We start from the raw sequence: 27696 nt of genomic DNA, 5'->3' as shown, positions 1-27696 counted from the left end.
ACACACACACACACATGAAAGTAATTCATCCTGGTGACATACAGCACAGGAAAAGAGAGAAGGCTGGAGAGGTGGCCAGGGGTCAGCACTTCCCGAAGACCATAGTTTAAGGCAGGGGTTGCCGCTTACTACGGTCATAGCTGTGGTGGGGACTATGGACTGGAGAAGACCAAGACTTCTTGCGATCAGAGCAGTTGGGAATGCACTCCTGTCATGCAGGAGGCAGACCATGGTGGCCTGTTTTACAAAGAAGCAGAAAAAAAATGGAAGCTTTTACATGTTCTATCAGTACAGAATAGTCTTTAAAAATGCACTGAAGGAGAAAAGCATTTATAAGACAAATCAAGAAATGACTCTTTCCCAACCTCCCCCTGCAAAAGTGGGGGGCAGCACGAGGGAAGAACAGAATTATTTTAGATTAGGTAGAGGGGAGAGAAGGGAGGAGGAAGGATACAGGGTAGGAAGGATAGTAGAGCGAAACAGACATTATTACCTCACATACATGTATGACTGCATGACTGATGTGATCCTACAACATGTACCATCAGAAAAATGATAAATTATACTCTATTTTCTGTATGATTTATTAAAATGCACACATGCATTCTATTGTCATGTATAACTAATTAGAACACATAAAAAAATTTAAAAAATGAGAAAAGCAAGAAATGATTTTCTAGTACACTATCCCATGATATCATTTTAAAGAAAACAGGTACATTCATGTGCTTGAACACACTAGGTGTATTTTTGGAAGGATAAATAACAAACTTTTAATAGTGAATAGCCCTGGAGAAAACACCCAAGGGGCTGAGGCAGAGGTAGAAAAGCTTACTTTTCTGTCTCATCGAAATGACTTCTTTTTCACAAAGGAGATGTTAAGGACTAGAATTTCCACAAGGCTTGCGATGTGCTGGATTTGAGAACCGAGACAGTAACACTGAGGATGACACCTAAGATACTAGTTTGGGCAACTTTTCCTATTGTGCTGCTGCTTATTTGGTTGAGAACACTGGTGGAGGAGCAGGTTTGGTGAGGAATGTTCAGTTTGGGACATGTTGAGTTTGAGATGTCTATAAAATATCCAAGTAGAGCAGTCCAATAGATGGCATCCAAGCTGTTCACGCCTGAAGCTCAGGAGACAGATCTAAACTAAAGATAGGCACTTGAGAGTCATGAGCTTACGTGTGGTAATCTGTTGGCAGTAGGTGGGACTGCCCAGGTGGTAGAGGAAGCAGAGCCGTGTGGACCAAAAACATTTAAGGAAGAGGTAGAAGACAAACAGCCAGAGGGGTAGGAACATGGGAAGTGGCAGATAATCAACTGTAATCTGAATGCTACAAAGAGTCCAAGCAAGGCCAAGATGGCTCCATGAGTCGGCCCCAGACAAGGATGGAATGGGCAACGTGGAGAAGACCAGGTCAAATCACAGAGGGTGGAGGACTCAGTGGAAGACCAGTAGACAATGGAGTCAAATCTTAAGAAGTTTTCCGTTGAACAGGGAGTAGAAGTCATAGGTAGCTGAAAGAAGTGTGGGGTTGAGGGATGGCGCTTAAGAGGGCAGCATGGGGCTGGGGTTGTGGCTCAGTGATAGAGCACTCGCCTCACACATGTGAGGCACTGGGTTCGATCCTCAGCATCACATAAAAATAAAATAAAGGTATTTGGTCCACCTACAACTAAAAACATATTGAAAAACAAAGAAAAAGTGTCACATGTTTATCTAATGATGAGTGAGTGGAGGAGAAGCTGGAGACACCTAAGTGTGAAAAGTCGGAGGAGACAGTGCTGCGTACAGGTGTCCGAAAACACAGAGAGACCTGGATCTGGAGCACAGATGAGAGTTCAGCCTTACACAGGCCTGGAAGTGCTTCCACTTGAAAGAGAACAGAGGAGTCACGATGGCTCAGCACTTTTAAATACCATGCCCAGCAGGTCCCAGTGTGTGTGACAGCGTTTGTACCCTTTGGTGTGCTCCCTCACTGTTGGGGAATGCAACTCTTGATTTCTGTATCTGAATGAATCTGGCTATGGTTTCACAAATCCCACTCACCTCGTTGCTATTTGAGACTACAGTTCTTTTTAAAGTTGTAATTTTTTTTTGGTAGAAGCAATGATAGAACTGAGATGAGATGTAAGGGCTGGGGACAAGAGGGCGGTTATGTGTGAGCCCCTATAACCTGGACACCTGGTTCCAAATTTCCCTCCTGGCAGAGAGGGCAGCCCTTTATTCTTGCTGTTCAACTCACACCTCTGCACAGGGGCAAAGGGAGATGGGTGTGGAGTGAGGCAGTTTCAGGATACAAAGCAAGAGCCTTTGCCTCCAGGCTCAAGGATGATTAGCTGCAAATGAGCCACCTGAAGGATAGAGCAGGGAGCAACTTGCAGAAGAAATGACTGGGCCATTCAAACAGAGAAAGCCAACATTCACCACCCATACTTAAAAACACCAGGATAGAAATTAGATAAGGAAACTAGACAACAACCATAAAAATTAAACAACCCAATTCGAAATGAGGCAAAGACCTTGAATAGATGTTTTTCCAATGGTACACAAATGTCCCATAAATAAATATATGACAATATGTCCAATATCCTCAGTACTTAGGGAAAGGCAAATCAAAACTACAATGAGATACCATTTCATACTTATTAGGAGGGAATGTCAAATGGTGAAGCCCACTGTGGAAAACAGTATGGCAGATCCTCCAAAAATTAAGCATAGAATTGTCATGTGATCCAACAATTCCATTTGTAGGCATACGCCCCAAAGAGTTGAAAGAGGAACTTGAACAGATATGAATACACTCATTTTCATAGCAGCATTATTCACAATAGCCAAAAGTAGAAATAACCAAATATTTATAGATACATGAATGGATAAACAAAATGTGGGGTGTGTGTGTGTATACAACAAAATATCATCTCACCTTAACAAGAAATGGAATTCTGATACCTGCTACATGAATGAACCTTGAGAATATTGTACTAAGTGAAGTAAGAGAGATTCAATAGAACTACCATTGCATGATTCCATTTATATGAGGTACCTAGAGTAGTCAACTTCATGACCACAAAGTAAAATATCAATTATTAGGAACTGGGGGTAGGAAATGCTAGGGAGTTGTTATTTAGTGGGCTTATTATCTGTGATGATGATAAGCTTCTACAAAATGATGAAAGTTTGTACACTGATGTGAATGTATTTCCTGCCACTGTAATGTATATCTAAAAACTAGTTAAAATGGTAAATTTTAAACTACATGTACTTAGCCACAATAAGAAAATTTAGAGAAAGTGAGGATAAGGAAACTTTCTTCTTGTGGCTTGCAGTTGGGGTTTGGCTGCTAAGTGGGAGAAAGTCCAACAGGGGGGTAAGATATGAGGAAGGGCCACTGCTTCATGCCAAGCCTGGCTCTTTCCCCAGTGAGCTCTGTGGAGCCAGGCAGGCCTCACCGCTTACTACTCTCTGGTGCTTGCATGGGGCAGAAGAGAGGTGGTCCAGATATCCATCTGGCCTCCCTACCTCATGCCTCTAGTTGCCAAGTCCAACTTTGCTCGGAAAGACACCTGCCATTTTCAAGATGTGAGACTTCCAAGAACCCATAAGATACATGGGACAGTAGATGACCATTGCCCATCTGCACAAACGCTGACATGACGGGTGAGATATGGCCCTTCAGGAACGTTTCTGTCTACACCCTCTCATGACTAACAGGCATGAAATTTAGATGCTTACATAAGCAGGCATCTCCTTCTCTGTACGCACTCAGGCCCACCTCTAGTCAGGCCAAGAGTCGGGGGATCCTCATCAGAAATGGTAGACCTCCTCTCCATCCCCCTCACCAAGGTCCAGGCCAAGATTCAAATGTGCCAGTGTGTTGCGACGAAGGATCTCCCAGCCCCGGTGGCTGCTGCTGCTTTGAGATGTAGTCCTGGACAGAGAAGGAGTTTGAAGGACCAGAGAGGCCCTAGCTAGCGTTGCACTCTCAGCCACAGAGGGCTGTTTCTCAGACAGCTGCTCGTGTCCGTCCTCCTTGTCTGAGCATTTGAAAGCTTCAACATAACGAAGCACTCGCAAAGGATTCTGGTCGTGATGGTTCTCGACCCTGTTGAGAGGAAAGCAGAAAGGATTCAGTGGAGGTGGGGAGAGACAGGTCATGGGGAGAAGCAGAGGTGAACATGGAGGAACAGGATCACGGGGAAAGAAAAGGAAGGGACCAGAGTTGAAGCAAGAAGATCTTTAGGATCAAGAGTGGAGCAGGAGACTGGAGTGAGGTGACGGTGTCAAGCAATCAGCAGTTAGAGGGTAGTAGGACATGTGTGGTACTAATGTAGAGGAATGAGAAAGGGAAAATGGAGTCAGCGAACAGACACAGGATTACCAGGTTGAGAAGATGGAGTTCAGGAAACCCCTGGGAGAGAGGAGAGCCAGGTCAGATTAGGGGAGAGTAGGAAGGAGGAAGGAGGACTCAAGGACAGAGTATGTTGGAAATGCTGGTCAGGCAGGAGCCCGGGGCATGCTTCCAGAAATTTCCCTGCCAAGTATGCTACTCCATCCCCACCCGACTCCATCCCCCTCCGCAAGACAGGCTGAGGCAGTGTCATGACATCTCGGGTGGCCCTCGCCTCCGAGGCTTATCACCCTCTGTCACTCACCGCAAGAACCAGCGGTCCCCCAGGCCATACTCGCACCCGCAGATCCCTGAGCGAGGCCACAGGAAGCGGGGCATCTTTCTCTCCAGCATCACTGTGGTGGCCACGACCTGGAGGAGGCGAGAGGCGGAGCAAGAACTCAGAGAGGGCTGTGAGGTTCAGAGAGACACTGAGGCCACCAACGAAGGGAGTCAAAAGCAATGTGTGAGACGAGGACCCCAGAGATGAGTGGTGAGAGCTGTGCCATTCAGCTGCCTCCAGCCTGTGACAAGATCATGCCAACCTGCCCTTCTCATCGGAAAAGGAGAATGTTCTATGTGTGCTATGTTTTGAATACAACAGTGATTCCTACATTATTATTCAGATTTGTGAAAAATGAGTCATTCCAAAGTAATCTCATTTACTTTTTCGTAGGAAAGTCACAGACCAGTGACCTTGATTTAAATAAAATGATTAAATAAAATCTCTATGATCTCAGGGATGAAACGATGCTGCTCCAGTTCAAAGAAATTTCAGCAAGTTAAACATCCATATCTCAAGAGGGAAAAGGATTGATTAATGACCGCATACTTGGCAGGGAAATTTCTGGAAGCATGTCCCCGGCTCTGTCCTTTGCCCAGCTCTCATTAACTACCCAGATGAAACAGGACAAGCTTATCAAATATGCCTGTGACACACAACTGGGAGGGATATGTAATATGTGGGGTGACAAAAGCAATATAAAATGATCTCACCAAATAAGAATGCTGCCCTAAAACCAATAACATCCACTTTAAGAAAACCAAACGTGAGGTCCTACATTTACATTTGAGGAGCTTAGCTAAGTAAGTCATGTGGCAAAAATTCAGAGGTTCTAGTAGATCATAGACTTAGAAAGAGACAGTCACTTATTTACTAAAAGATCTGACTCAGTTTGAAGTGCTATTAGTAATAGTATTACATCCCAAGTAAGAACAGGCGTGACCTCCCTCAGCCCTGCTCCAATCATATCAGGGACTGGATAATTCTAATTTCAAAAGGACCGTGATCTATTATTACAGGAACAGAGTGCAGTCATGATGGGTCAGGGCTGGGAAGCATTATTGATTGAAGAGCTAGCCGTCCTTAATACAGCTAACAGCCTACGTCACTGTCTCCCATTCCCTGACTTTCTCATTACTCCACACTTCCTTCAGGTTTGTAGTGGGTCAATCTCAGGATTCAAACCATTCTGTTCTCTTTTCTGGATAAATCTTCTCTTCTGCAAAAAGGACATTTATTGTTCTTTTGCTGTCATTCAACCTCCCTTTTTTTCTACTAACAGACCCCATCCTTCGTTTAGGGGATGGCTCCTTCGCCTCTCAGCCCATTGGTTAGAGTAAACTGGATAGCCAAGTCCCAGGTAATCATCTCTTCTCCCCTACGGACTCGAGGTGAGGGCTCCTTACCTCCACCATGACCACCATCATCAAAATTCAGAAATGGGTCTATGACCCAAACTTCTTGCAAGGACATGGATCTTAGGCTGATTTTTCTGGGGTCAAAGGTGCTCTTTCCAAGTCAATAGCACTACACAGCATCAAGAGATTGACAGAAGGCAACCAGAACAGCCTTGCGATCACCCATGGCAGGGAACCTTCCCTTACCCTCAGAATTCAGAGCTTCTTTAAGTCATCAGGACAACATGGCAGGAGAGTCCGACTTAGAAGAGAATCAGAACAAGAGAGAGCAGAAGAAGGAACTGACAGAATGTGTGAGATGAAGACTGGCTTCTGAGCAGACAACCCCAAAGCTAGTTTAATACTCTGAACTTCCCACTGTTGAGGATCAACACATCCTCTTCCCCCTAACTGAAAACAAGTCTGTTTGAGTTTGGTTTTCTTTTTTAAAAATTATTTTAGTTGTAGGTGGACACAACACTTTTATTTTATTCATTTATTTTTATCTGGTGCTAAGGATCAAACCCAGTGCCTCACACATGCTAGGCAAGCGCCCCACCACTGAGCTACAGCCGCAGCGCCTGAGTTTGGTTTCCTGTTCCTGTTGTCGTGAGTCCTCATGACCATGATCCCGACCCCTATTCTTCTCCATCATTGTTCTCAATGGATTCTTACCCACCTTTAGGGTCTCATCTTAAATGTCCCTGCCTTGTGAAAGCATCCCTAACTCTCCAGGCAGATTCCTGGTCGCCTCCTCTTCTGAGCACCTTGTATTTGCTATGACACTTTTACCGCTGTAAGTTTGCAGCCTTCTGTGAAGTCATTTGCTTATTAATGCCTGTCTTTCCAACTAGACTGGCAGCCCCATGAGGGCACAGGTTGTAGCTGTGGGTTTATGCTTGTGTTCCAGCTCCTAGATATTTCCCAACACAGAGCAGGCCCTGAAGAATCATCGTCACCAAATAAAAAGTTTGAGAGGTAAATCGAATGATGACTATTTTCAAATAATTGACTAGTGACATGCAGAAGAATGTATGCCCTACTATACAGGGGGGACAATTTAGGGCCAAAGAATGAAAATTATAGAAAGACAGGTTTCAGCTCAATACAAACTGGACATTTCTCATAATATGGGAAAACTCCCCTCCTCCTAATCCCTACCTGAACATTTGAGGCAATAAGGTCCTAATTAGCATCAAAGAAGATGTTGAAGGACTCTGACCAAATAAGTGATTACGTTGAGCAGTAGGTTGGCTACTTCTTAGAGGTCTCTGGAGGGTAACTTCCAACTCTAATACTTATTGTCCCATAATGACACAAAGAAAAGATCATGGAGAACAGGGATTTATAGAATCTAAGGGAACATAAGGTCCAAATTTACAAACTAGAATATACAAGAACAGTTTCTGTTTCCCAGAAGATGCAAGAAGGACTCCGGGATCCACTTTTCACCCATGATCCACGGCCCCACCTCTTGCCTCTACCCTCCACTTTATCCTGCTTCTGTCCCCTCTGCCTAGCCACACGCACCTCAGGTTCACACACACCTCACTGAGGTGACCCGTGACTCTCCTAGGAGTGGTCCGCCATGACATCCCACTTTGATTTTTCTCTCCATACCCCATCCCTTAGCAGGAGTCACACGGATAAACTCGCCTGGGCCCTCCAGAGCTCATCTCGCTCCTGGGCCACTCGCCAGTGGGTGTCGCCCATCATGGCGATGAACAGGTTGAGCATGAGCAGTGTGGCGATGATGGCGAAGGCCGCGTAGGTGAGGCTGTACATGAAGGGCAGGTCTATGCTGTAGTTGGCAGGGCCATCGATGATGGTGAGGAACAGCTCGAAGGTGCTGAACAGTGCCGTGGGGTAGTCAGAGAATTCCCCCAGGTTGGCTGGGTCCTCCGTCTGGAAAATGATACAGAACGCTGCTCCCCCAGAAAGAACGGAATTATTACAATAAGCATGGGCCCGGTCAGTATCCATCCACCTCTGACATACATCTCCTCGCATTCACACACATGCATAAACGTGAAACTGTGAAACTGGCCAGCTCCAGGATGTCGTGTGACTAAGTTCACTATGCTGGGTGATGACAATACTCAGCCATTCAGAAAAAAAAAAAAAAAAAATGTGTGTGCATGTATAGCATGAACATCACCTGTTCCTTAACTTTTAGAAAACCAGACATTTACGCAATATGTTGTTTCTTCACATGCATGGGATCTCCAACAATTTTAAAGACTGGAGTACATAAAAGGGCTCAAAGAAGAGAACTTTTTAAAAAAAATCTCAATGGACTCTAGATAACCATCCCTCCCTCCGAGCATCCCTAGAGGAGCTTGGACCCTCATGGGAAGGTTATCCTTGCTCTGTGGGTGGCCTGCTGGATGGTAGTGGGCATCCTGGGACCTGATGTCAGCATTAGACCCTTTAACAGCTTCTCTAAAACATCAGCAAGGTGACTCCAAGAGCAGAAATAGGGTCAATGACAAAGAACCGCTTCCTTATTTAAGAAAAGTAAGTACAATGGCCTTGTACTTCCATTTAGGGAATTTTGAGTCTAGGACATTTATAGGAAATGGCTCTGTTATCCTTGCCCTATTTTGTAACCCGCGTATGTGCAGATGCAGGTGGGGAAGGGAGAGGGGAGGAGGGGGTACACGAGGGTGCAGGGGGGTGGAACATTCCAGAAAGACTGCCAGCTCTACCCTTTTGTGCTTCAGATATTGGCGTGTTTTGTTTTGTTCGTGTTTGGTTTTGTGGGAAGCCCTATTGAACACGAAAATTTCTAGAAAGAGTAACAGAGATCTCTATGAGTCGTTGTCTTTTAGAGTTGGGGTCTTCAAAGCTCTCGTGATACACCTGCTTGCCTAATGGAGGACAGAGTCAGAGGTCCTGGCCTTCGGCTCTTCAGTCCTGGGCCTTCATCTTTCCAGCTCCAAGAACTCTCTTGTACTCAGTCCAGTTCCTTCCCCTGCCCTCTGCTCTTTCTGCCACTTTTCCTTCCCGTGCTGTCTTTTTCTCCCTCCCTGCAACTCTCTACTATGCCTTGACTGAGTTTCTGCTTGTACTGATTTTCTCAGTCTCTCCTTGCCACTCTTCCTTTTCTGTTTTCTCTGTCATGTTTCAAACCCGCCAAACTCTCTTCTATACCTCTTTGTTCTAATTCTTTCCTTTCTTCTCAACTGTAAAGACCACCTATAGAAAGAGAGCACATTGTCTTCTTGAATGCTTTGCTTCTGCTTCTGAACTGTAAGCAAAGAAGAGTTCAACACTGCCTTGTTTCTCTTTGTTCACATGGGTTTCTGAGATCCACAGTGGGCCAGTCTTTCCTGTTTAAGATCTCTCTCTCTCCAAAAGCCTTGCTCCAGCTCTCCTTTGAAGGTCTTGTAGGGCAGTTAGTCACATGAATGTTCCTGGCCCAGGACACATGAGTCTAACTTCTTGGCCAGCCTGAGTAGTCCTGATCCCATGGACAACGAAATGGGGCGCAAATGAGAGCTGAGAGCAAGAGTGAGGGTGGGTTTCCTGACGATCTGGACCTACCGATCCAGTGGATAAAGGAGTAGTGCACTCACCGGAGGCAAATCCCAGGATGACCATGGCCATCAGCCAACAGAAGCGCATCAGGTCCCCAAAAATCATCTGCAGAAAACAGACAAGAAGAAGAAAGGTGGGGCGATTCTTTCTCCACTGTCTCTGAGCAGCCATTGCTAACGGATCAGGAGGCCCCCATAATTCCACAACCTCCACTCAGAGTAGAAGCTCCTTTTCACAACTGTCCCCGTCCCTCAGTCTGGAAAGGTCCTATGGCTAAGCCAAAAGAAGGCTTCAGAAAGCACTGACCTTTTGGATCATGATGGTGAAGGGACCCAGCATCTGGAATCCTCGAGCAAAGTACATGACACTGCACCAGCCCAGCACCAGGGCCAAGGACATGGGCACCACCTCCCCATCCGCATTGGTGAGCCGCATCACCAAGGTCACCAGCACCAGGGAGGCATAGGTGACACTAGGAGGAGAGCAGGGAGCAGAGTGAGAGGAGGGCTGGGAATATCCTGTTCCCACAGCATGGGGGTGACTTGGGTGAACCCACACACTTAGGCTTATTTTCACACCCAAAACACACCTACATGCATAGATACAAGCCCACTGGAGAGAAGCACCTGAGTGCGGGTCGCCTCAGGTCTACATCCCAGAGAGTGGACTGGAGACCTGGAACAATTTTGGTAAGTGTGGTCAGGGGCTGAAAGGAGAAGACACTCACATGATGACATGGAATGGCCCCCCGAGGATTGTCTGTCCAAAATAGCGAGAGGCACCAACTCTGAAAATGTCTGGGATCTGGGGGACCGGTAAAACAGAAAGACAATGTAGACTGCAGTTCCACCTGGGGCCTCAGGTTGATGGCCTTCGCCTGGACCCCCACACCTCACCTCTAGGAGCAGGATAAGCACAGCCCCGATGACGGTCACCAGCTCCCCCACCAGCCGGATGTTATCCTGGTAAGTCACATAGGCCTCCTACGGAGGGAAATTCAGGACAAGGAATGCTTTCTGACGGGTGGAGAGTCAAATCCTTTCAAGTGAGTGATCTAAAGATGCCAGTGTTTATCTTATCCAAGATGAAGAAAAGCTCTCCGTCACCCCCCTCTACATCACCCCCACTCTAGTACCATTGTACCAACCAGCTCAGGAGTCTACACATCCTAGGCTTATCTAAAAAACTAAATGCTAATGACTTGAGCTATCATCAGGTATCACCTCCTCTACATATGCTGTAAGCAGTCATTTATGATGTGTGTGAGCAGCTGGGAACACATTTCAGAGATTCAAGTCAAGAGGACTGAATGAACAAAAGAGATCTTTATGCTTACACACTGTTGGTAGGATTGCAAATTAGTACAACCACCACGGAGAGTCCTCAAAAGACTAGGCATGGAACCACCAAATGACCCAGCTATACCACTCCTTGGTATTTATCCTAAAGAATTAAATTCATCATACCATAATAATTCATGCATACCCATGTTTGTAGCAGCGCAATTCACAATAGCCAAGATAGGGAACCAGGCTATGTGTCTGTCAACAGATGAATGTGATATATATACATAATGGAGATTTACCCAGACATAAAGAAGAATGAAATTATGCCATTCACAGGAAAATGGATGAAACTGGAGAATACCATGCTAAGTAAAATAAGCCAGACTCAGAAGTCTCTCATACGTGGAAGCTCAAGAGGAAAGGGAAAAGAAAAGGGATTTCATAAAAATGGAAAGGAGACCAAAAGAGTCAAAAGAGTGGAGGAGGGAAGGAGGGAGAGAGGGAATGAAGTAGACCAATTTACGCTATGAGCATATACAAAAATATCCACTGTTGTGTATGATTATAATGTACCAATAAAACAGGTGTTTTTAAAAAGAGATCTCAGTGACTTGGGATGGTTTCAACTGTGGGAAAAGTCCAGCTTGTCCAATCTCATTATGGCTGGCACTGGGTAGAATACACTGTAAGCCTATCTCAGAATTCAGGTTCCAGTATGGTCCCAGAAACTACTAGCTCCAGTGAGACTTTGAACCAGTCATTGAAGAGCTCTGGGTCGGAGGGTCCTCAACTGGAAGATGGAGATTCTACTACTACCTTGCAGAGTTATAGTAAAGATTACATTATACAATGTATTTGGATGAACTTCACAAACCATAAAGCACCATTGATACATTTACCATGGTTTTATTATGATTTAGCGATACACAGTGGAGGTAGAAATTGGGCTAGAAATACTTTATGGATTTTTAGTTCTCAGGAAGGGTCCCTGTCTGTTGTGAGCAGAAGATGGAGAAGGCATAGTCCTAGGGTCAAGGTGGAATGAAGACCATCCTACTTCATTGCATGTTATCTCACAGTGAAAATTTTGCAACATCACACAGATGCAGTGATGAAATCCTACATTAAAAATCCTTAACATGTTTAAAGCCATGATCCTGCCTGAGAATGTAAGAACTACGAATCCTCTTTCAGAGAAACACATTCATGCGCAGACCACTCCCGCATGAAATTATGCAATGAATTCCAACATATTAAGGCAACTTTCAGACTGTATAAGGGTTAGTTGTTGTTGTTCATTGGCTTGTTTTGTCCTCAGTCCTAGCAACTGTCTTTGAACTGTCCCTCTCTTCTCACCTAAAATTCAGCTCATGTACTTTATTATTTTGCTTTATCTTAACATTCCTACAGCATCAGTCTTTTATTGTAAAACATGTCAACTCCTTTTCAGACTCATGGTAGGAGAAAAATAATAAATACATTAACTTTAGAAACAATATTAAATATAGAAATAAGCCAGGCATGCTGGTGCACCTGCAACGGCCCCACCTACTCAGGAGGCTGAAGCAGGAGGATCATAAGTTCTAGGCCAGCCTGGGCAATTGAGCAAGACCCTGTCTCAGAGTAAAATAAAAGGGGGCTGAGGATATTGCTCAGTGGTACAGCAAATAAGAGGTCCTGGGTTCAGTCCCCAGAACTGCAAAAACAAAAACAAAACAGAACACGTCCTGCAATCATGCCATATGCGTGTTTGTACAAAATTGTTTTATTTGTTCTAAAATGTATCTTTGTTGAATACGTCTAGGTGAACCCCCGTTCTGGTGTCTTGTCTCAGCTGTGGAAAGGGAACAGCGCCCAGGTTGACCAGCAGAACTGTGAAGATCAGAGCGCCCCTAGCGGCCAGAGAGGGAGTGGCACCAGCTTTGATCTCAGGAGATGAAAACCGTGAAATCTGGATCAACAGAGAACTTTGGGGACAGTGCGTGTCACCGGACTCTCCAGCTGGGGCTTCCTCTCGCGAGCTCCTCTCTGCTTATTTCGCAGATTGCTTCACACGGAGGGGTTCCCCGGCACAAATTCAACCGTGAGGAAGCCAGGAACCAGAAACTGCACGCTTTGCCGCGGCCCCGCCTGGGATCCACCGCCCTGGGTTAGCTGCCTGCGTGCTCTTTCCCCTGGGTCCCAGGTTGCTGGTGCAGGGTCTCCTGAGAGGCCCCTTCCCTGCTGCTCTTCTGGACCAGTACACAGACCCTGACGTAGGGTCTCGTTTACTTTTTTTGTTGTTGTTAAACTGTTCTGGTTGTGAAAATTGCCATAAAAATAATAATATTAGACTTTTAAAACATTTGGCTTTTGTTTTGGTTTTAAGGGAAGTTCTAGAGTTTTATATAATATATTGTGTTAGCTCTCGGTTTGGAAGAGGTACTCTTTGTGTAGTTAATAAAATTTCAGTGTTTTAAAAATGGAAAGGGACATCAAATTTCAGTGATTAATTTTTTATGTTTCTTAAAGCAATAACAAGGATTCCTCTTTCAGAAACCACCTGGTCCCACTAGAATTAAGCCCTAAACCCAAACAAATAATGACCTCCTTCTAGTTTCTAGAATTTTATTCTTGGGGGATGGTATTGAAGATTTTTTGTCTAAAATGAAAGGTGACCATAGCTCTCTAGATTTGTAATCCTCATACCAAGGTTTTGGGATCGACTTCAAGGTTATATTTAGCAAAGTAAATTATCAGGAGCACTCATTCCCAAGTTCCAGTTCAATCTCCCAATTCTTCCTGCTTCATTTTCCCTGAATTCACAGAACCAACCCTGTAGGCAAACCCACGGAATCTATTATCTCGTTCACCTGCATCCACTTTCCGCTCTTTACAAACGCTTCCCCCCAAGCCTCTGGAATGATCTTTCTAAAACACTAAAGTCATGAATCTCATCATGTGGTTTCCATATTTAATGCCTTTTCTTGCTTCCCATAGCCTTCAGCAGGCAAGAGAGCAGTGTCCTTTCCATTCATATGACAGCTGAAATTTTGATAGTGTCTAAATTGGATTGATAAATAGAGATGGCTGCATGTCATTCCAGTGATAAGGCAGTAAGGACAGGAGGGGAGAGCTAAAGCAAGGAAGGACTGGTCGTGCCCAGGAAAGAGCAGTGGGGAGAGACTGAGCAGTGCAGGACAATCGCTCTTCATCGAATCTGTCATTTGATCTTAAGTCATATGTATGTGTTCATTTAATTAGAAGTGCCCATTGTGAGATAAGCCCCAGATTATCAAGTGTGATGTACAAAGCCCTCGCTGCTCTGATAGCTACTTCCTGTCCCCGTGCTCTGAGCTACTGGGGCTTGGCTGTGGAGTCAAGCCTTCCAGCAGGATGTGTCCTTTCTGTAGAACACCTTCTGCCCCCACCTCTCACCCTTCCTGATGCCCAAGACTGAGGTCAGGTTAGTGTTCCTCTTGGCTCTCCTTTCCTGACCCTCTGTGCCCAGGTCAGGTGTCTCTCCTGCAGGGACCTGGTGCTGCTCTGTGTCCCCAGTACACCCTCACCCAGTACACCCCGGTTACCCTGCGTGTCTCCAGTGGACAGAGACTTCTCTCGCTTATTTTTTATCCACAATGCCCAACAATGTAGGGGTAAGTACTCATTTAGTAAGAAAAGAAAGAAGGAAGGTGGGAACGGAGGGGAGAGATGATGGATTCAAGCTGAGGATTACCTGAAGGGAGTCAAAGAAGGAATCAAGAGGTGGAAATGGGGAAACCCAACTGGGGTTGAAAGGAGAAAAAGATGACAATTGGGTTTTTCTGAGATTTCCAAAGTCCTCGCTCAAAGTCCCTTAGGCAAGTCTGGCTAATAATGCACTAAGAAAATACTCCACACCACTCCTTTAAAAATAAATATCTTCCAACAATGTCTGGAATTTTTTTACATCACCACATGTCTTAGAATTTTAGGGGTTGTCAACAGCCAAATCCCCTGTAGAGGTTGGCCGTTCATACTTCACTGAGAAACTGCCCCGACGAGATTGCTCTCGCCTGGCAGGTGCCTGAGCTGTCTGCCTTGAAGGAAATGCCCAGAGGCAGGCAGGACAGAGCCCGGGGCTCCACTGAGTTGAAAGAGCTGCGTGTGTCATGCAGGGAAGTGTGGAGAGCATAGGCCACCAGGATGGAGAGTGGGAGGGCACCAGAGCCACTTGTCAACCCCAATCTAGATCTCCCTTTGTCTCCCCCAAACCCCAGACTCGTAAATCAATGAAGCCACCAGAGGGGCCCTGCAAGCTCTTAATGAAAGTTACTCTGATTCTCTAAATGGGACAGATCTCCTCAATAGACTGCTGGTTAGAACTAAATGGCAAGTCTTTGTAACTACATACACACAAAGGCCGAGCCTGGGTTAGTTTGTATCAATTTGTTGTTTGCTTTCCTAAAAAAAAAAAAAAAAAAAAAAAAAGCCTCCATAGAAGTTTCTAATATGTATCCCAAGGTCAGAACTGCTACTGGGTAGGGACCACATGAGAGGACGATCTGGTTCCCAGGAGAGGCCACCTTCTAGGAATTATTTTATGTCCTGGTCTCTGCATTTTACTCTCTTCAAGAAGCCATATGTAACTGTGGCTGCTCCTTTGCTATTGTCCTTTGCCAGGTTACATCTCCTCACTTTGCCCTTGAAAAGCTTTCTCTTCTCCTTTTGCCTGGCAATCTAAATTCCAATATGAGAGAACAGGCAGTAGCTCAGTCTCTGGGTTAGGAGTTATTCCATATCTCATCTACCCATCACTCCAGATCCCTCTCATCCTGACCGGGAAAGATTTGATGAGGCCACATATACTCTAGTGTGGTGTGCCCTGGTGAGCTCAAAGTATGATGGAGATAAAACTCTTATAGATTCTTATAAAATTCATAAGAAGGAAGACTGGGATGCAGCACATGGCTCTGGAGGGAGAAACGGCCTCTCCTGGTATTTAGAGGTGCAGGGTCTCAAGTGAAGCACACCTATACCCCAACCCCAACATTGCCCTTGCCAGCTGAGTGTCTTTGCCTACTTGCTTGATCTCTTTTGACCTCAGAGCCACCATTGTTAAAATGGCGATCATTTTATTTGCTAATGGTCTTAAATGATAGAATGCTTTGCTGTCCAAAATGTGTCTGCAGAGTCCCATCAACCTCATTGGTAGCTTGTCAGAAATGCAGTTTCTCAGGTACCACCCAGCCTCACTGCCAGAATCTGCACCCAAACAAGATCTCAGAGGTGCTGACCATTGTAAAGTGCACACAGTAAGCACTCAGTAGATGTGATTTTTTTCCCTCCTAGGCTCCCTATTTCTCCTCATCCCTTCCCCTATCTTCTGTTTGCTGTGCTTGTTCCCCAGGATTTTGGTTAGAACTCCCAAACAAAGCTGTACAGAGTTGGAGATTGGTTGGGTTTTCTAGCTATGGTGCTTTGGATTGTCCAGAATTCATAAGAAACAACGACCTGTTGACACTTCATCTCATCCTTTGCAACGGGTAGAAGATGATTTCAAGCAGCTAGAACAGCACATGTCATTCCTGCACTGTCCGCTACTCACTCTCTGCATCCACTCTGTCCCATGAGCCATAATTTCACCTTCATATCTTCCCCGAGGCCACCCCTTCCCCCCACCTCCCTTCACACCCCTGTGCCAATCTCTTGATCGCTGAACTCTAACGAATGTAGACTAGTCCTTCCTCATCCTCCCTAGCTTTTCCACTCTATCCTCTACCATGCAAGCAGTCATTATTTTTTTTAAAAACAAAAATCTGGTCAAGTTCTTTTCCTATTTAAAATCCTTCTGAACATCCCATTGCTTTGGAAATAAAGAGTTAAATCCTCAATGTAGCTTGCAGCACCCTGTGTCATTTGGGAAGGACCATTTCATCTGGAGGCACCCAACCTGGTTCCCTGTGTTCTAGCTAATCTTGTAGATCCTAGACCTTAAGGAGGGTCTTCCTGCCTTAGAACCTTTGGATAAGCATTCCTTCTGCCCCAAATACTCCTTTTACCTACAGCTCACCCCAATCTCAGCTCAGAGACCAGCCTTCCTCAGAGACCCTCACTGGCCTCCCGAAGAGCCAGGCCCCTGTTAAAAGCCCTCTTTGCACCATGTCTTCTTTCTTACCATGGAGAAAAGTAATGTTAGTCAGTTTGCAATGAAATATCTATTCATGTGCTCATTTAATTAAAGTGCATCAGTCTGTACACTATCAGACTGAAACACTGCCTACCTCGTGATTTGCTCAGGCTGTGACTATTGAATTTCTAACACCTAGAACAGTGTTTAGCATTAATTATTTGTCTAATGAGTGAATCAGTGAAATGTTTCTAGGAAAGGAAAGGGCAAAAGAGCTCGAGAGAATCTTTTCTGAGAGAAAAAGGAGATATGGTGATGTGAGATTAAGACTCTTACACTGAACAGTGCACTAAGAATTTAAATGCTCAGTGTGGTGGCCCTAAGACTAGCAAATTGGAACTGAGCAAATCTCAAAGACAGAATCTGGTAGTTCTCAATTCTGGCTGAACATTAGATTTACCGGACTTTCTTAAAAAAACACCAAGTTCAGAGACTCAGCCCAGACATTCTGATTTACTAGGTTGAGCATGGAGCTGTTTTTTTAACCAGCCTCCCAAGTTTCTAAGATGTAGTCTTGGTTAAAAACCATAGATCCAACAGGAGGTAGGATTTGCCTAAGGTCAAACAACTATTTAATTTCAGATTTAGGACTAAAATCTAAACCACCAAGCTCACAGCCTTTGAACTTTCCATTTGCCTGGGAACCTAAAGGAGCTGGTTCTATAGTGCCTGCTGCTCTGCTTAAACCAGGTAGAAATTGAATGGAGAGGAAACAATTCTAATTAATAGGGAGAATCTAGGAAAGCTGAACAATGAAGAATCTTAAAGTCGTTAAGATATCTCCCAAATTGGATAGAAATGATCTGACCCATCTTTACATGAAGGGAAAATGAGCTGGGCAACCTGAGAGACTAACTGACCTCAGTCCCTGGCCACTCGATGCAGCCCAGGACAGAAGTCTATGTGAGGAACTGTCAGGAACTCTTGCTGGGGGTTCTGATGGGTATCCTGTCCCTGAGAGAATTGGGGAAGAGATGGACTTGTGACTGACTGGCTGTCTCTGGGCCAGGTCAGACCGCCCTGCACATCGCTGTCATGAACCAGAATGTGAACCTGGTGCGTGCCCACTTTTGTATAGTTTCACGAAAATTAGGTGCTTGTTTTCCTCAATTTCATACGTCTTGAGATGACACTCTTCAGTCACTGTCATAGAATCCCAGAAGTAAGTTATAAAGGATCTTCAAGTTTATGGAGCCCAGTGTATTCCTTGGACTCCAAAAGATCCACAGAGAGAAAAAAAATATATATCCACAGAGAATATACCAGAGTGACTGAAAGCCAAGTGCTTCTAGGCTCATTAATAAACTTGACTATAAAGTATTCATTGATCTAAGCTGACGATCCATAAGCTAGCTGATCATTAGCTGTCTTCATAAAGACTCCATATGGTCCACTTTTATATTTCTAAGACTTTCAAGTAACCAAAAAGTAGAAGAGAGGAAGGAAGAGAATTTCTTATTATTTAACAAAGTATGAAATTTGCTTGAAAGCAACACTGTGAAAGCAGAATCTTTCAAGTCATGGTGATATGTCTGGGAGCCCCAGATATCTAATCCAGATTGATTTACCACTGAGTAAGAGCAACACAAACATGCCTTCGACTCAGGGTCAAGGCTCAAGGGCTAACACCAAAGAGGAGGGACCTTTGGTTGCTGTTTCTCTCTAGCTCTCTCACAGCTGCACTCGTAACCCTCTGCCCTGCTCCCTCACTGAGAAAGAACATTGTGAACTCAAGAGCCTTCCATATGGATCAAGGTGGATTTAACCTGGGAAAAAAGCAACAGGGTAAAAGGAGGAAGAAGGAAGGAATAGAAGAGAAGAAGGATGGTAGGGGTCCTCAGCCTTGATCATATTTCTCCTTGTTCCGAGGCAAAGCTAGGGGACCTGGTAAGTATGACTGAACTATCTGGGTCACGGGAACATGTTCCTATCTAATTAGTCCTGCCCCAAGAGAAGGAGACAGTGGTGGTTAATTGCTCAACATCACCCAACTCTTAGACCAGAACACTATCTACATTGAAAATGCATGAAGTCTCTGAGAAATCTGAGACAAAGTCTTGGAAGGAGCACATATGAAGAAAGTGGGCCAGAGCATTAGGAAAGTCTAAGCACACTCAATTTGTTCATGTTTAGACATTCTCTTCATTCCTAGGCACTCTCCCACCCAACTTGATCATCTCCTAAATGGCCCCATGGTAATGGGTTCTCCCACCAGGGACAACCTCCGCACCAGAGTGATATGCATGGAACACAAACTCTCAGGGGCTCTCAATACAGAAGCAATCTCTCTCTCTCTCTCAAACATAACATCTGTGAACGAATGATGAGGCATCTTAGAGTTAAGATATCCTCAAAATTGGACAGAGATTAACTAACTCCAGCCTTACAAATCAGCTTTTGCACAGTTTGAGCTACTCATATAATTAGGATAGACAATGCTAGAAATGGGAGTGATGGAGAGTCTTTAGCTAGTTCAGGGTCCTTTGCCCTGTTCTTTCTCTGTGCATACTACTGCCTTTGGTCTAACCCAGCTCAGAGTTTTTCTTCTTGGCTGTAGGAAGTTTACCTTCTTTTTCTGACCTAAACTTTCACTTTTCCTAGTGGTCCATGCTGAACTCTTCCTATGGCTGGTCTATCCCTCACGGAGCATAAATCTCCCGTCACCCAACTCTTACTTACCTTGCGAAATTCTTCTTCCCTGCCTGTTCCTTTATTCCTATATGCCTGTCCTCTTTCAGTTATTTTTAGCTCACCAGGACAAAAGTTTTAGTAATCTATGGATCACCCCCAAATGTAGTTTTACTGGTTGAATACACATATTTAAAAGTACTAATTTGAGTCTACTCCCTCTGTTACACACAAAGGATGGTTTGCTTTCCCCAGCCGCAGAGTTTTGTGTCTAGTGAACACCTCTAATCAGCCCTTCTCACCCTCTGAGGTCTCAAGAACATCAAGGAATGGCAGGCTGTGACCTTAGAGATCACTTACTGCAATCTGCTACCCAATCCAAACATCCCTCCACAAGCACCCAATAAGAAGTCAGAGAGCTGACCCATTATTGCCAATTAGCTCATACTGACAGTGCCCAGAAAAGAAAAGAGGCCAGAAAGCCTGGCCCTTCCAGATCAGAAAATAACCCAGATATGACTCGGAGCACAATCTTCCTCCTTTAGCACAAGGTTTCCTTGAACATCCCACTATCAAAAAGCTGGTCCTCTTTATAAATTACAGAAAAATTCGCAAACGCACGAGGTTACTAATATGAAGTGCTCTTTCAAAGTTGTGGTAAAAAAGTCCACAGGTCCCTAGGCAGTTACTCTTTTACTCATTAAGCTCCATATCTGATCCCCTCATCTCATGCCTAATTCCTACCATGAATATTAGGAGCCTGTAACTTCTAGACCTCCTGGGTGGTGTCTTTCCTGGATAGCATCAGTTTGGTCTCCAGCATCATTACCCTGTGTTACTATTCCCTTTTATCTCTTCCAAGAAAATCACCTGTAGTAGTTTCTGTTGCAGGATGGTGTTGTCTCGAGGACTTGTGCGATTGCCAACTCGGAACTTGAGGGGGCGGTAGACGCAACACGTGGTGAAGCACATCATGTAGAGAATGTACAAGGCACCCAGGATGCAGAAGTATGGCTGCCCATATTTCTTCCACTTGAAGCTCACCAGCTCCTTCACTGGGGTCTGTTCCAAGATCTGGCGAGCCTGCCATGGAAGGAGAGTAGCTTGGGGTGACCAACATGGTGAGGAGATTGAGTTTCCCACTGGGTCCCGGAAAGGCATGTCAGCATCATCATCATTCATTTAGTCAGTCAGTCATTTCTTTGGAGGATAACTAGTCCTTTTCTACTCTATGCTAGGTTTGTGCTAATACTACAGATGTACTATTATGAATCCAAACTGAGATACCATAGCACCACTGCAGCTTTAACAGACGAGGAGTAGTTCACTGAGTGAAGGAGAGTTAGGAAAGATCACTCCATGAAGTGCCAGCAGGCGCCAGGGCAGGAAGGTATGAGAAGGCATTGTTCATTTGCAGGTGAGGTGTGGTTGGAAATATGGGAGAACCTGTCTGGATTGGTGGACAAAAGTGCAAAATAAATAAGAGCCAGATCATTTTGTATCGTGAATATTTTTTCTGAATATTATGGAAAGCAATTGGAAAGTCTAAGCAGGGATATAGTCCAGTATGCTCTGGAAGTACTGTTAGACAGGAGAAAAGCAATACAGCAGGCAGTAGAATGTGCCAGTAATCTAAGCCAGATGGGACTGTGCTTTAGAGAGGGTCATGAATGGAATGAAGCATCTGAGAAATTAGGAAGAGGCAGATCCAATGCAAAGTTGAAGGGATTAACCCTTAGCAGAAAAAAATAATTCTTCCACTGAAGCTAAAGGAAAGACAGAGACAGTGCGCAGTTTCCAGAAAGACTTGGTAGTTCAGAGGAGAAAGTTTAAGGACCTCCAGCCAGAGTGGCTATAGTTCATCATAAGGTAGAAGTCTGGTCCTCCTTATGGACAGAAGGGTGAAGGTAGCAAGAACATGAGAAGGGAATAGATGGAAGGTGTTAGGGAGGACTGTGAGCTGTTATTGAACACTAAGCAAGCATAGTGACAAAGTCCACACACAGGGATTGGGGATCTGATCCCTAAGGAAACCTGCTCAAAGCTTATCCATCTTCAGGATGATTCTTTGAGGAGGGTCACACAAAATGGTCACTCAACCTTTCTTCCAGCATCTATCACAATCGTCCATGCTTTGCGGCTCTATAAAGATTCCTAGGAAATTGTCATGTAGCACATCTACAATGGAAACTATAGCTTGCAAATATCTTGGAGGTTCTTGAAAGCCAGAAGCAATTTCTCCTTCCTTCTACAGTCTTCCCCAAATTTTCCCTTCTCTCATGTTATTCAATCTTGAACTGTCTCAATTATCTATGCATTGTTCCCTCTCCGGAAAGCTCTTTTCATTCATCTTTCTGGTGACTCCCAACTCCCCCTTGAAGACCTGGGAGGAGCACTCCTCTGCAACACTTCCTTTGGCCATCTAAACCAAGTTGAGCCCATTTCCACGTTGCTACCCTAGTACACAGCACACACCCCTACAATGGCACATGTTGTACTCTACCGGGATTACTGAAGACAGGAATGAGAAATTGAGGAATTTGGCTGACAGGAAACATGTTTCCTTTCTTTCTGTAGTCTAAGTTCCTGGGTAGTGTCTGGAGCATAGCAGGTGCTCAATATGTTGAAGGAAGGAAGGAAGGAAGGAAGGAAGGAGGGAAGGAAGGAAGGAAGGAAGGAAGGAGGGAAGGAAGGAAGGAAGGAAGGAAGGAAGGAAGGAAGGAAGGAAGGAGGGAAGGAAGGAAGGAAGGAAGGAAGGAAGGAAGGAAGGAAGGAAGGAAGGAAGGAAGGAAGGAGGGAAGGAAGGAAGGAAGGGCAAGCAGCTTCCATCAGGAGAATTGCTCATCTGAAATGGTGGAATGCAACAGATAAACTGAAGGGACTAGAGCCAAGCAGAGGGAGAGCAGCATCAGAAGAAGAGTATTGACAGGTCTTTCCCCCAGGTCCCAGGAGACTGCTCTCATCTTGGCCTATTGTAAATCTCCTGGAGCCTGGGATCCCAGCAAATGGGCAGGTACTACGTGGACACAGTTGTCTCTGACCTTCCTTGACCTCCATACCTCCCGCTTCTTGGAGGAGACCACGAGTTCTAGAAAGGACAGCTCCTCTCCCCAGGAATCGATCTCTGTGAGGTCGTAGAGAGTGGACGTCAGGGGTCCATATGTCCACTGAATGTGCTTCCGCCTCTGCATCAGGTGCTGGAACATCTGAAAGAGTACAGGGGTGAACAGGAGAGTCAATGTGTGAAAAGTTGGTCAGGGGGAACAACCCCTGTGGAAAGGGTCAGTTGCTCATTCCCCACAGATAGTGCAGAATTGGCCATCTTCTGTTTACATGAATCTTCTTTTTGTTTTCTTTTTTCTTTCCCATAAACCCCATAAAGTTTTGTAAGAGAAAATCAAATGAAAGGAGTAGGACTTGAGGTTACTATGAAAGCTATTTTAAGGTGGAAGTCTCAGGCTCCTAATAGGGAAACCTGAGGTTGAAGGTTTTAGTGATGAGTAGGAAGTAAGGGATCACCTCCTTTGGGAGGAGCTTGGAAAGAAGGGTCACTAGAGAGATGGCCTAGGGCTGGGTCCCCTCTCACCACAGTGTTGCCCTCCACCCCTGCCAGCTTGAAGGGGGTGAGGCCCTGGTGATTGGGCATGAGCTCCAGGGGCTGCAGGTGGTCCCCTCCGTCATAGGACAGCAGCAGGTTGTACATCTGGCAGGCAAAGGTTTTGTTGGGCTGCAGGATGAGGATGTGCAGCACTGTGTTTCCTGGGGAGGACACGGGCTGGCATGGGGACACAGGCCTCCAGTCCCCGATGGTCCCACTCCCGCCTGGGGTCCTCCCCTCACACCCCAGCAGCATCCCAGCTCCCCATCCCATCTCAACTCTTACCCAGGGAGTCCTGGGCCCGGATGTCAGCCCCATGCTCAATAAGTAGCCGCACAAGCTCCTCGCTGCCCACGCAGGCAGCGAAGGACAAAGGGTGCTCCCCTGGGGACACAGAGAGATCCGTGGCAGGAGACCACAGGGTCACGAGACAAGGGGCGGTTTCTCCCAGGTGACTGCCTGCTCCTCCCACGTCTCTGCTCAGGACATGGGCCCTTGTCCAGCAGAACCCGAGGAAAGGGCACTGAAGGGGTCCTGGGAATTGGCCTCTGGCCTTAAGTCCTGTGAGGGCTGCCCTTCTGCTCCCCACAGATGGCGCTGACAGCAAGGCCCTGCGTAGCCCACCTCCTTGGCCTGTACGTGGCTCTGCACCTCCCCTCCTCCCACCGGCCCTGTCCCTCACCATAGTAGATGAGGTTGTGGGGACTGCGTTGGAAGGCGGTGCCTGTGGCTCTGGCAGAGACGCTGGCCCCGTGGGTGAGCAGGGCACGCACCAGGTTCACATTCTGGTTCATGACAGCGATGTGCAGGGCGGTCTGACCTGGCCCAGAGACAGCCGTCAGTCACAAGTCCATCTCTTCCCCAATTCTCTCAGGGACAGGGCACCCATCAGAACCCCCAGCAAGAGTTCCTGACAGTTCCTCACATAGACTTCTGTCCTGGCTGCATCGAGTGGCCAGGGACTGAGGTCAGTTAGTCTCTCAGGTTGCCCAGCTCATTTTCCCTTCCCCTCAACTACTGGGGGCAGGTAGGGAGGACTTGATGCGAATATCATCACTGTAGTATTACTATGAAAGAAGGAGAGAGCTATGTCCTCAAGGATTATGAGAGGATTGAAGGGAATACAAAATGGCTAAAGGAATCCATGGATACTAAAAGCAAAGACTGGGACTTTTCTATTTCTCCAGTTCATGGAAGCTCTGCTTCCTGGCCCTCCAGTAATTCCCCAAGCCCACCTTTCAGATGCCCATTTCAAGAGGTAGCAGTCAACCTTCCCATGCCTGCTTCCACCCGGAATCACCAAGTAGCACCCTCACCTACAAATGGCTCACACACAGTGGGCTCCTGGACCAGGTCTGGGGCAGCCTCCATCAGCACCATGGCAGCCTCCAGGTTGTCATAGAGGGCCGCTACGTGCAGCGCTGTCTCCCCCAGGGCTCCTGGAGTGGATTAAGACAAGAAGGTCAAATTCCAGCCATAAGCCCTCCAGGAAGGAGTTCCTGGCTCCAGGGGTACCTCCAAGGTCCCCTTTCAAAATCCATTCACATGCTCAGAAGGGAGAGGGGCCTTCTGCCTACCTCTATCCCATTAAACTCTGATCTCACCTCTTTGTCGAAAGTCACAATTTTGTTCCAGCAGAAGTTTCTTAAGTGTACACAGGTCGTTTTCTTTGGCTGCCTGAAGCAGTGGAGACTCCCAGATCCTGGGGGAGGATGAACTGGAGTCAGGTAGAAACCATCACAGAGAAGCCATGAGCAGAGGGGACCAGAGACATTCTCTAAGACGGACACAACTGCACTTTGTCAGTCTTGAGTCATCTGCAAGAATTCAAGAGACTAAGGGGAAATTAAGGCAAAGACCGGTTTGAGGGTCTCCCTGGCTTCCCATGCGATTCCTGTTCTGCTGATTCCTCCTCTACAGGCTTTGTGGCTCAACTGGGTATGGGGAGTTATAGAAGAGTGTCGTTCCTGATGGAGGAGGGTCTGAGGTCAGAGATGAGTGGCCACGACATTCCTCAAAGTGGTCCTCAGACTGTGCCGACCCATCGAAATTGCATAGATGCTTCAGGAAATGAGCAGGTGGAGCGGAGGTGCATTTCTGTGGGGTTCCCCAGACTTTCATGCCTATGGAACCTGCTCTCTGTAACCAGGGAGTTTAGAAACCAAAACAGTGAAGGAGGACAGGACCAGCTGTTAGGCCTTAGGAAATCTGTGGAAATCATGAGCTTCTAAAGCCCCGGTTACTCCTTGGGCTGTTTAGCAGGGCCTGCCTGCTGAGGATGGAGAGTTTGGGGTGGCCTATGGCTCATGTATTCCTCCCAGACTCAGCATGTTGCTCATGACTGAGGAGGAATGAGTATTGGGCTTCTCAACTCAGAAGCCAGGTTGAGATGGTCACCTACCGCCCTGCAGGAGTTCATTATAGCCTCTGCCCTTGTCTGCATCTAAACCCAACAGGAGATAAAACTGGAGCCTGGCCTGCTGGACAAGTTAGCGTTGACTCCAAAGGCAAACAGAGCCAGCCAGGGTCATGGGGCAGAGCAGAGGAGCGGTTCCCTTCTTGTCCCCAGCTCACAGATTCCTTTCTTCCAATGGCCCCGGGAGCCAGGGCTTGGGGGAAGAAGTTTTCTGGTTAAAGAAGCAGTTTTCTATCCCAGGGAATGCTCCTGGGAGAGATTGCAGAGTGAGGGGTCAGGGCCTGCCTCTTTCACCCAGGCCTCAGTCCCAGTGAACTGTGTATCCCAGACCAGTCTGGAGTGGCCAGGGCTGGATTCCAGAGTTCACTCCCTGTCCTAAGGCCACGGTACAAAGCTCTTGTCCCTCCTGACCCTTGGCCCGACTGCTACTCTGCAGAAGGGAGGTCCTATGGCCAGTTCCCCAGGAGACCACGCTAGCCCCACTCTGATGCAGGGGAGGGGAGATCAAAGGTTCCAGTGCAGGGACCTGGTGGTAGGGGGTAGTGAATAAGCAGAAGGCCCTGTCAATAGGAGTGCTCGGTGTGAAAGCCAAATGCAGGACCTCCTGTTCACAATTATGCAGAATCTCAAGACAGGAACAGCAGGGCACTGAACCAAAACCAAGACTCTCCTGCATTAGAGGATGGCTATCTGCTCGCCCCACCCCTCAGCTCGTGAGTGGGACACAAGACCCCACACCCTCAGCTGCAGGCTGGCCTGCAGGATGCAGCCCTGCCCCCACTAGGCTTCTCTTCCTGACTCTGGACCTCAGGGCTAAGCCATAGGATGATCCTCCCTAGGTACACCAGCCCCTCCTGAACTAAAGACCCCAGGAGTGGCACAAGCCCCATTCACTCTCCACGTCGTGGGCAACCTGGTGCACCCCCTGTGCAGTACGCACAATGAAAGGCAGAATTGAAGGCAGGATTCCTCAATGTCACCCTGGATGTCCTCTTCACCTGGTCACCTCCAAGTGTCACACAGAACAAATCTCTCCTCCCACTTTTCCAGGCAACTGACTTTAACTCGTACTGTTGGTAACATCTTGCTCTCTCTTCCACCACGTTTTTGAAACAAAAGGCAGGTAAGATCTGATCCCGTCCCCAGCAACCCGCTCCCAGCAACCTGCTCCAGTCTGCCCTCCCCAGCCTACATGCTTGGCTTCGTCCATCTGGTTGCTTCTGGTCCTCCTTCTGTGAGGCAGGCAAGTTCCGGCCTGGGCTGTCATTCTGCTCCTGCCTTTGCATTTGCAAGGTCTCCTAAGATGGCCCAATGCTACACCCTGCACTACCACCAAGAGGGTCCAGCTGGAGTGTTGGAGTGGATGGAGGAGTACATTCAGGAGCCTGATGCTAAACTCCAGGGTGCTCTGCCAGGGAATCAGCCCTGTAGGTCAGGGCGTTTGAAAATCCGTACATTGTGCTCCGAAGCTTTAGAAGCCTACCTCTTCTGCTGCAGCATGTAGACCTGGTCCAGGTGCTGGTCCCAGTCTTGCTCTCCAACCAGCCAGGAGGCCAGAAGTTTCTGGAGTTGAATCCAAGGTCCTTTTGCTCCCATGTCTTCTTGCAGGCACTGGCAGAATAGGAGAATCTGGTAAGAGGAACAAGCTAGGATGGCAGCAACTGAGGAGGAGGCAGGGTCTGCTTGGGACCCTGAGAGAGTGTATCCCCTGTGTGACTTGTGTGTGCAGGTGTGGTTGTGGGGTGTGTGCACGTGCACGGAGGGACTAGCCAACCTGCTGGGGAGAGGAGGCTTTCCCTGGAGGGGGCGGAGTCCTTCCAGACCTGAGCCTGGGGGCACAGAGCTGCCCTGGAGCAGGGAGGGGAAGGGGAGGGAACTTCTTGGGCCCTGTCTGTGGGCTGGGTCAGCTGAGACCTGGGGAGGCTGAGGGGTGGGGCAGACAGATTTGGAGAGGGAACGAGGATAGTGCCTGGAAGGTGGGTCCCACGAACAAGGTGTGCAGGCCA

General features: G+C 46.7%; 1 protein-coding gene across 1 annotated transcript; it reads right to left on the bottom strand.

Moving 5' to 3' along the window:
- Nucleotides 1–1018: 1018 nt before the first annotated feature.
- On the bottom strand, nt 1019–27416 carry TRPV5 (transient receptor potential cation channel subfamily V member 5). The gene is made up of 15 exons (XM_079150841.1): nt 27174–27416; nt 24879–24976; nt 24591–24713; nt 23957–24094; nt 23560–23658; nt 23263–23435; nt 22736–22882; nt 20547–20759; nt 10511–10597; nt 10342–10418; nt 9921–10086; nt 9653–9719; nt 7731–7999; nt 4660–4766; nt 1019–4109 (listed from the first exon to the last, which is right to left on the bottom strand). Exons 1-15 carry the CDS (start codon nt 27284–27286, stop codon nt 3812–3814), a joined length of 2175 nt encoding a protein of 724 aa, XP_079006967.1. The 5' UTR covers nt 27287–27416; the 3' UTR covers nt 1019–3811.
- Between the last annotated feature and the right edge of the window lie 280 nt (nt 27417–27696).

The sequence above is a fragment of the Sciurus vulgaris genome, assembly GCF_902686455.1.
Source record: "Sciurus vulgaris genome assembly, chromosome: 8".
Classification (NCBI taxonomy): Eukaryota; Metazoa; Chordata; class Mammalia; order Rodentia; family Sciuridae; genus Sciurus; species Sciurus vulgaris.
The sequence above is the reverse complement of the archived record's forward strand: the minus strand, read 5'-3'. Positions and strand labels throughout refer to the sequence as shown.

Excerpts from the sequence above, each read along its gene's own strand:
- TRPV5 (XM_079150841.1), bottom strand. The coding sequence starts at position 27,286 with ATGGGAGCAAAAGGACCTTGGATTCAACTCCAGAAACTTCTGGCCTCC. Across the intron at positions 9,720-9,920 it reads TCACCATCATGATCCAAAAG|ATGATTTTTGGGGACCTGAT; the intron begins GTCAGTGCTTTC and ends TGTTTTCTGCAG. Across the intron at positions 4,110-4,659 it reads GGGGACCGCTGGTTCTTGCG|GGTCGAGAACCATCACGACC; the intron begins GTGAGTGACAGA and ends TCCTCTCAACAG.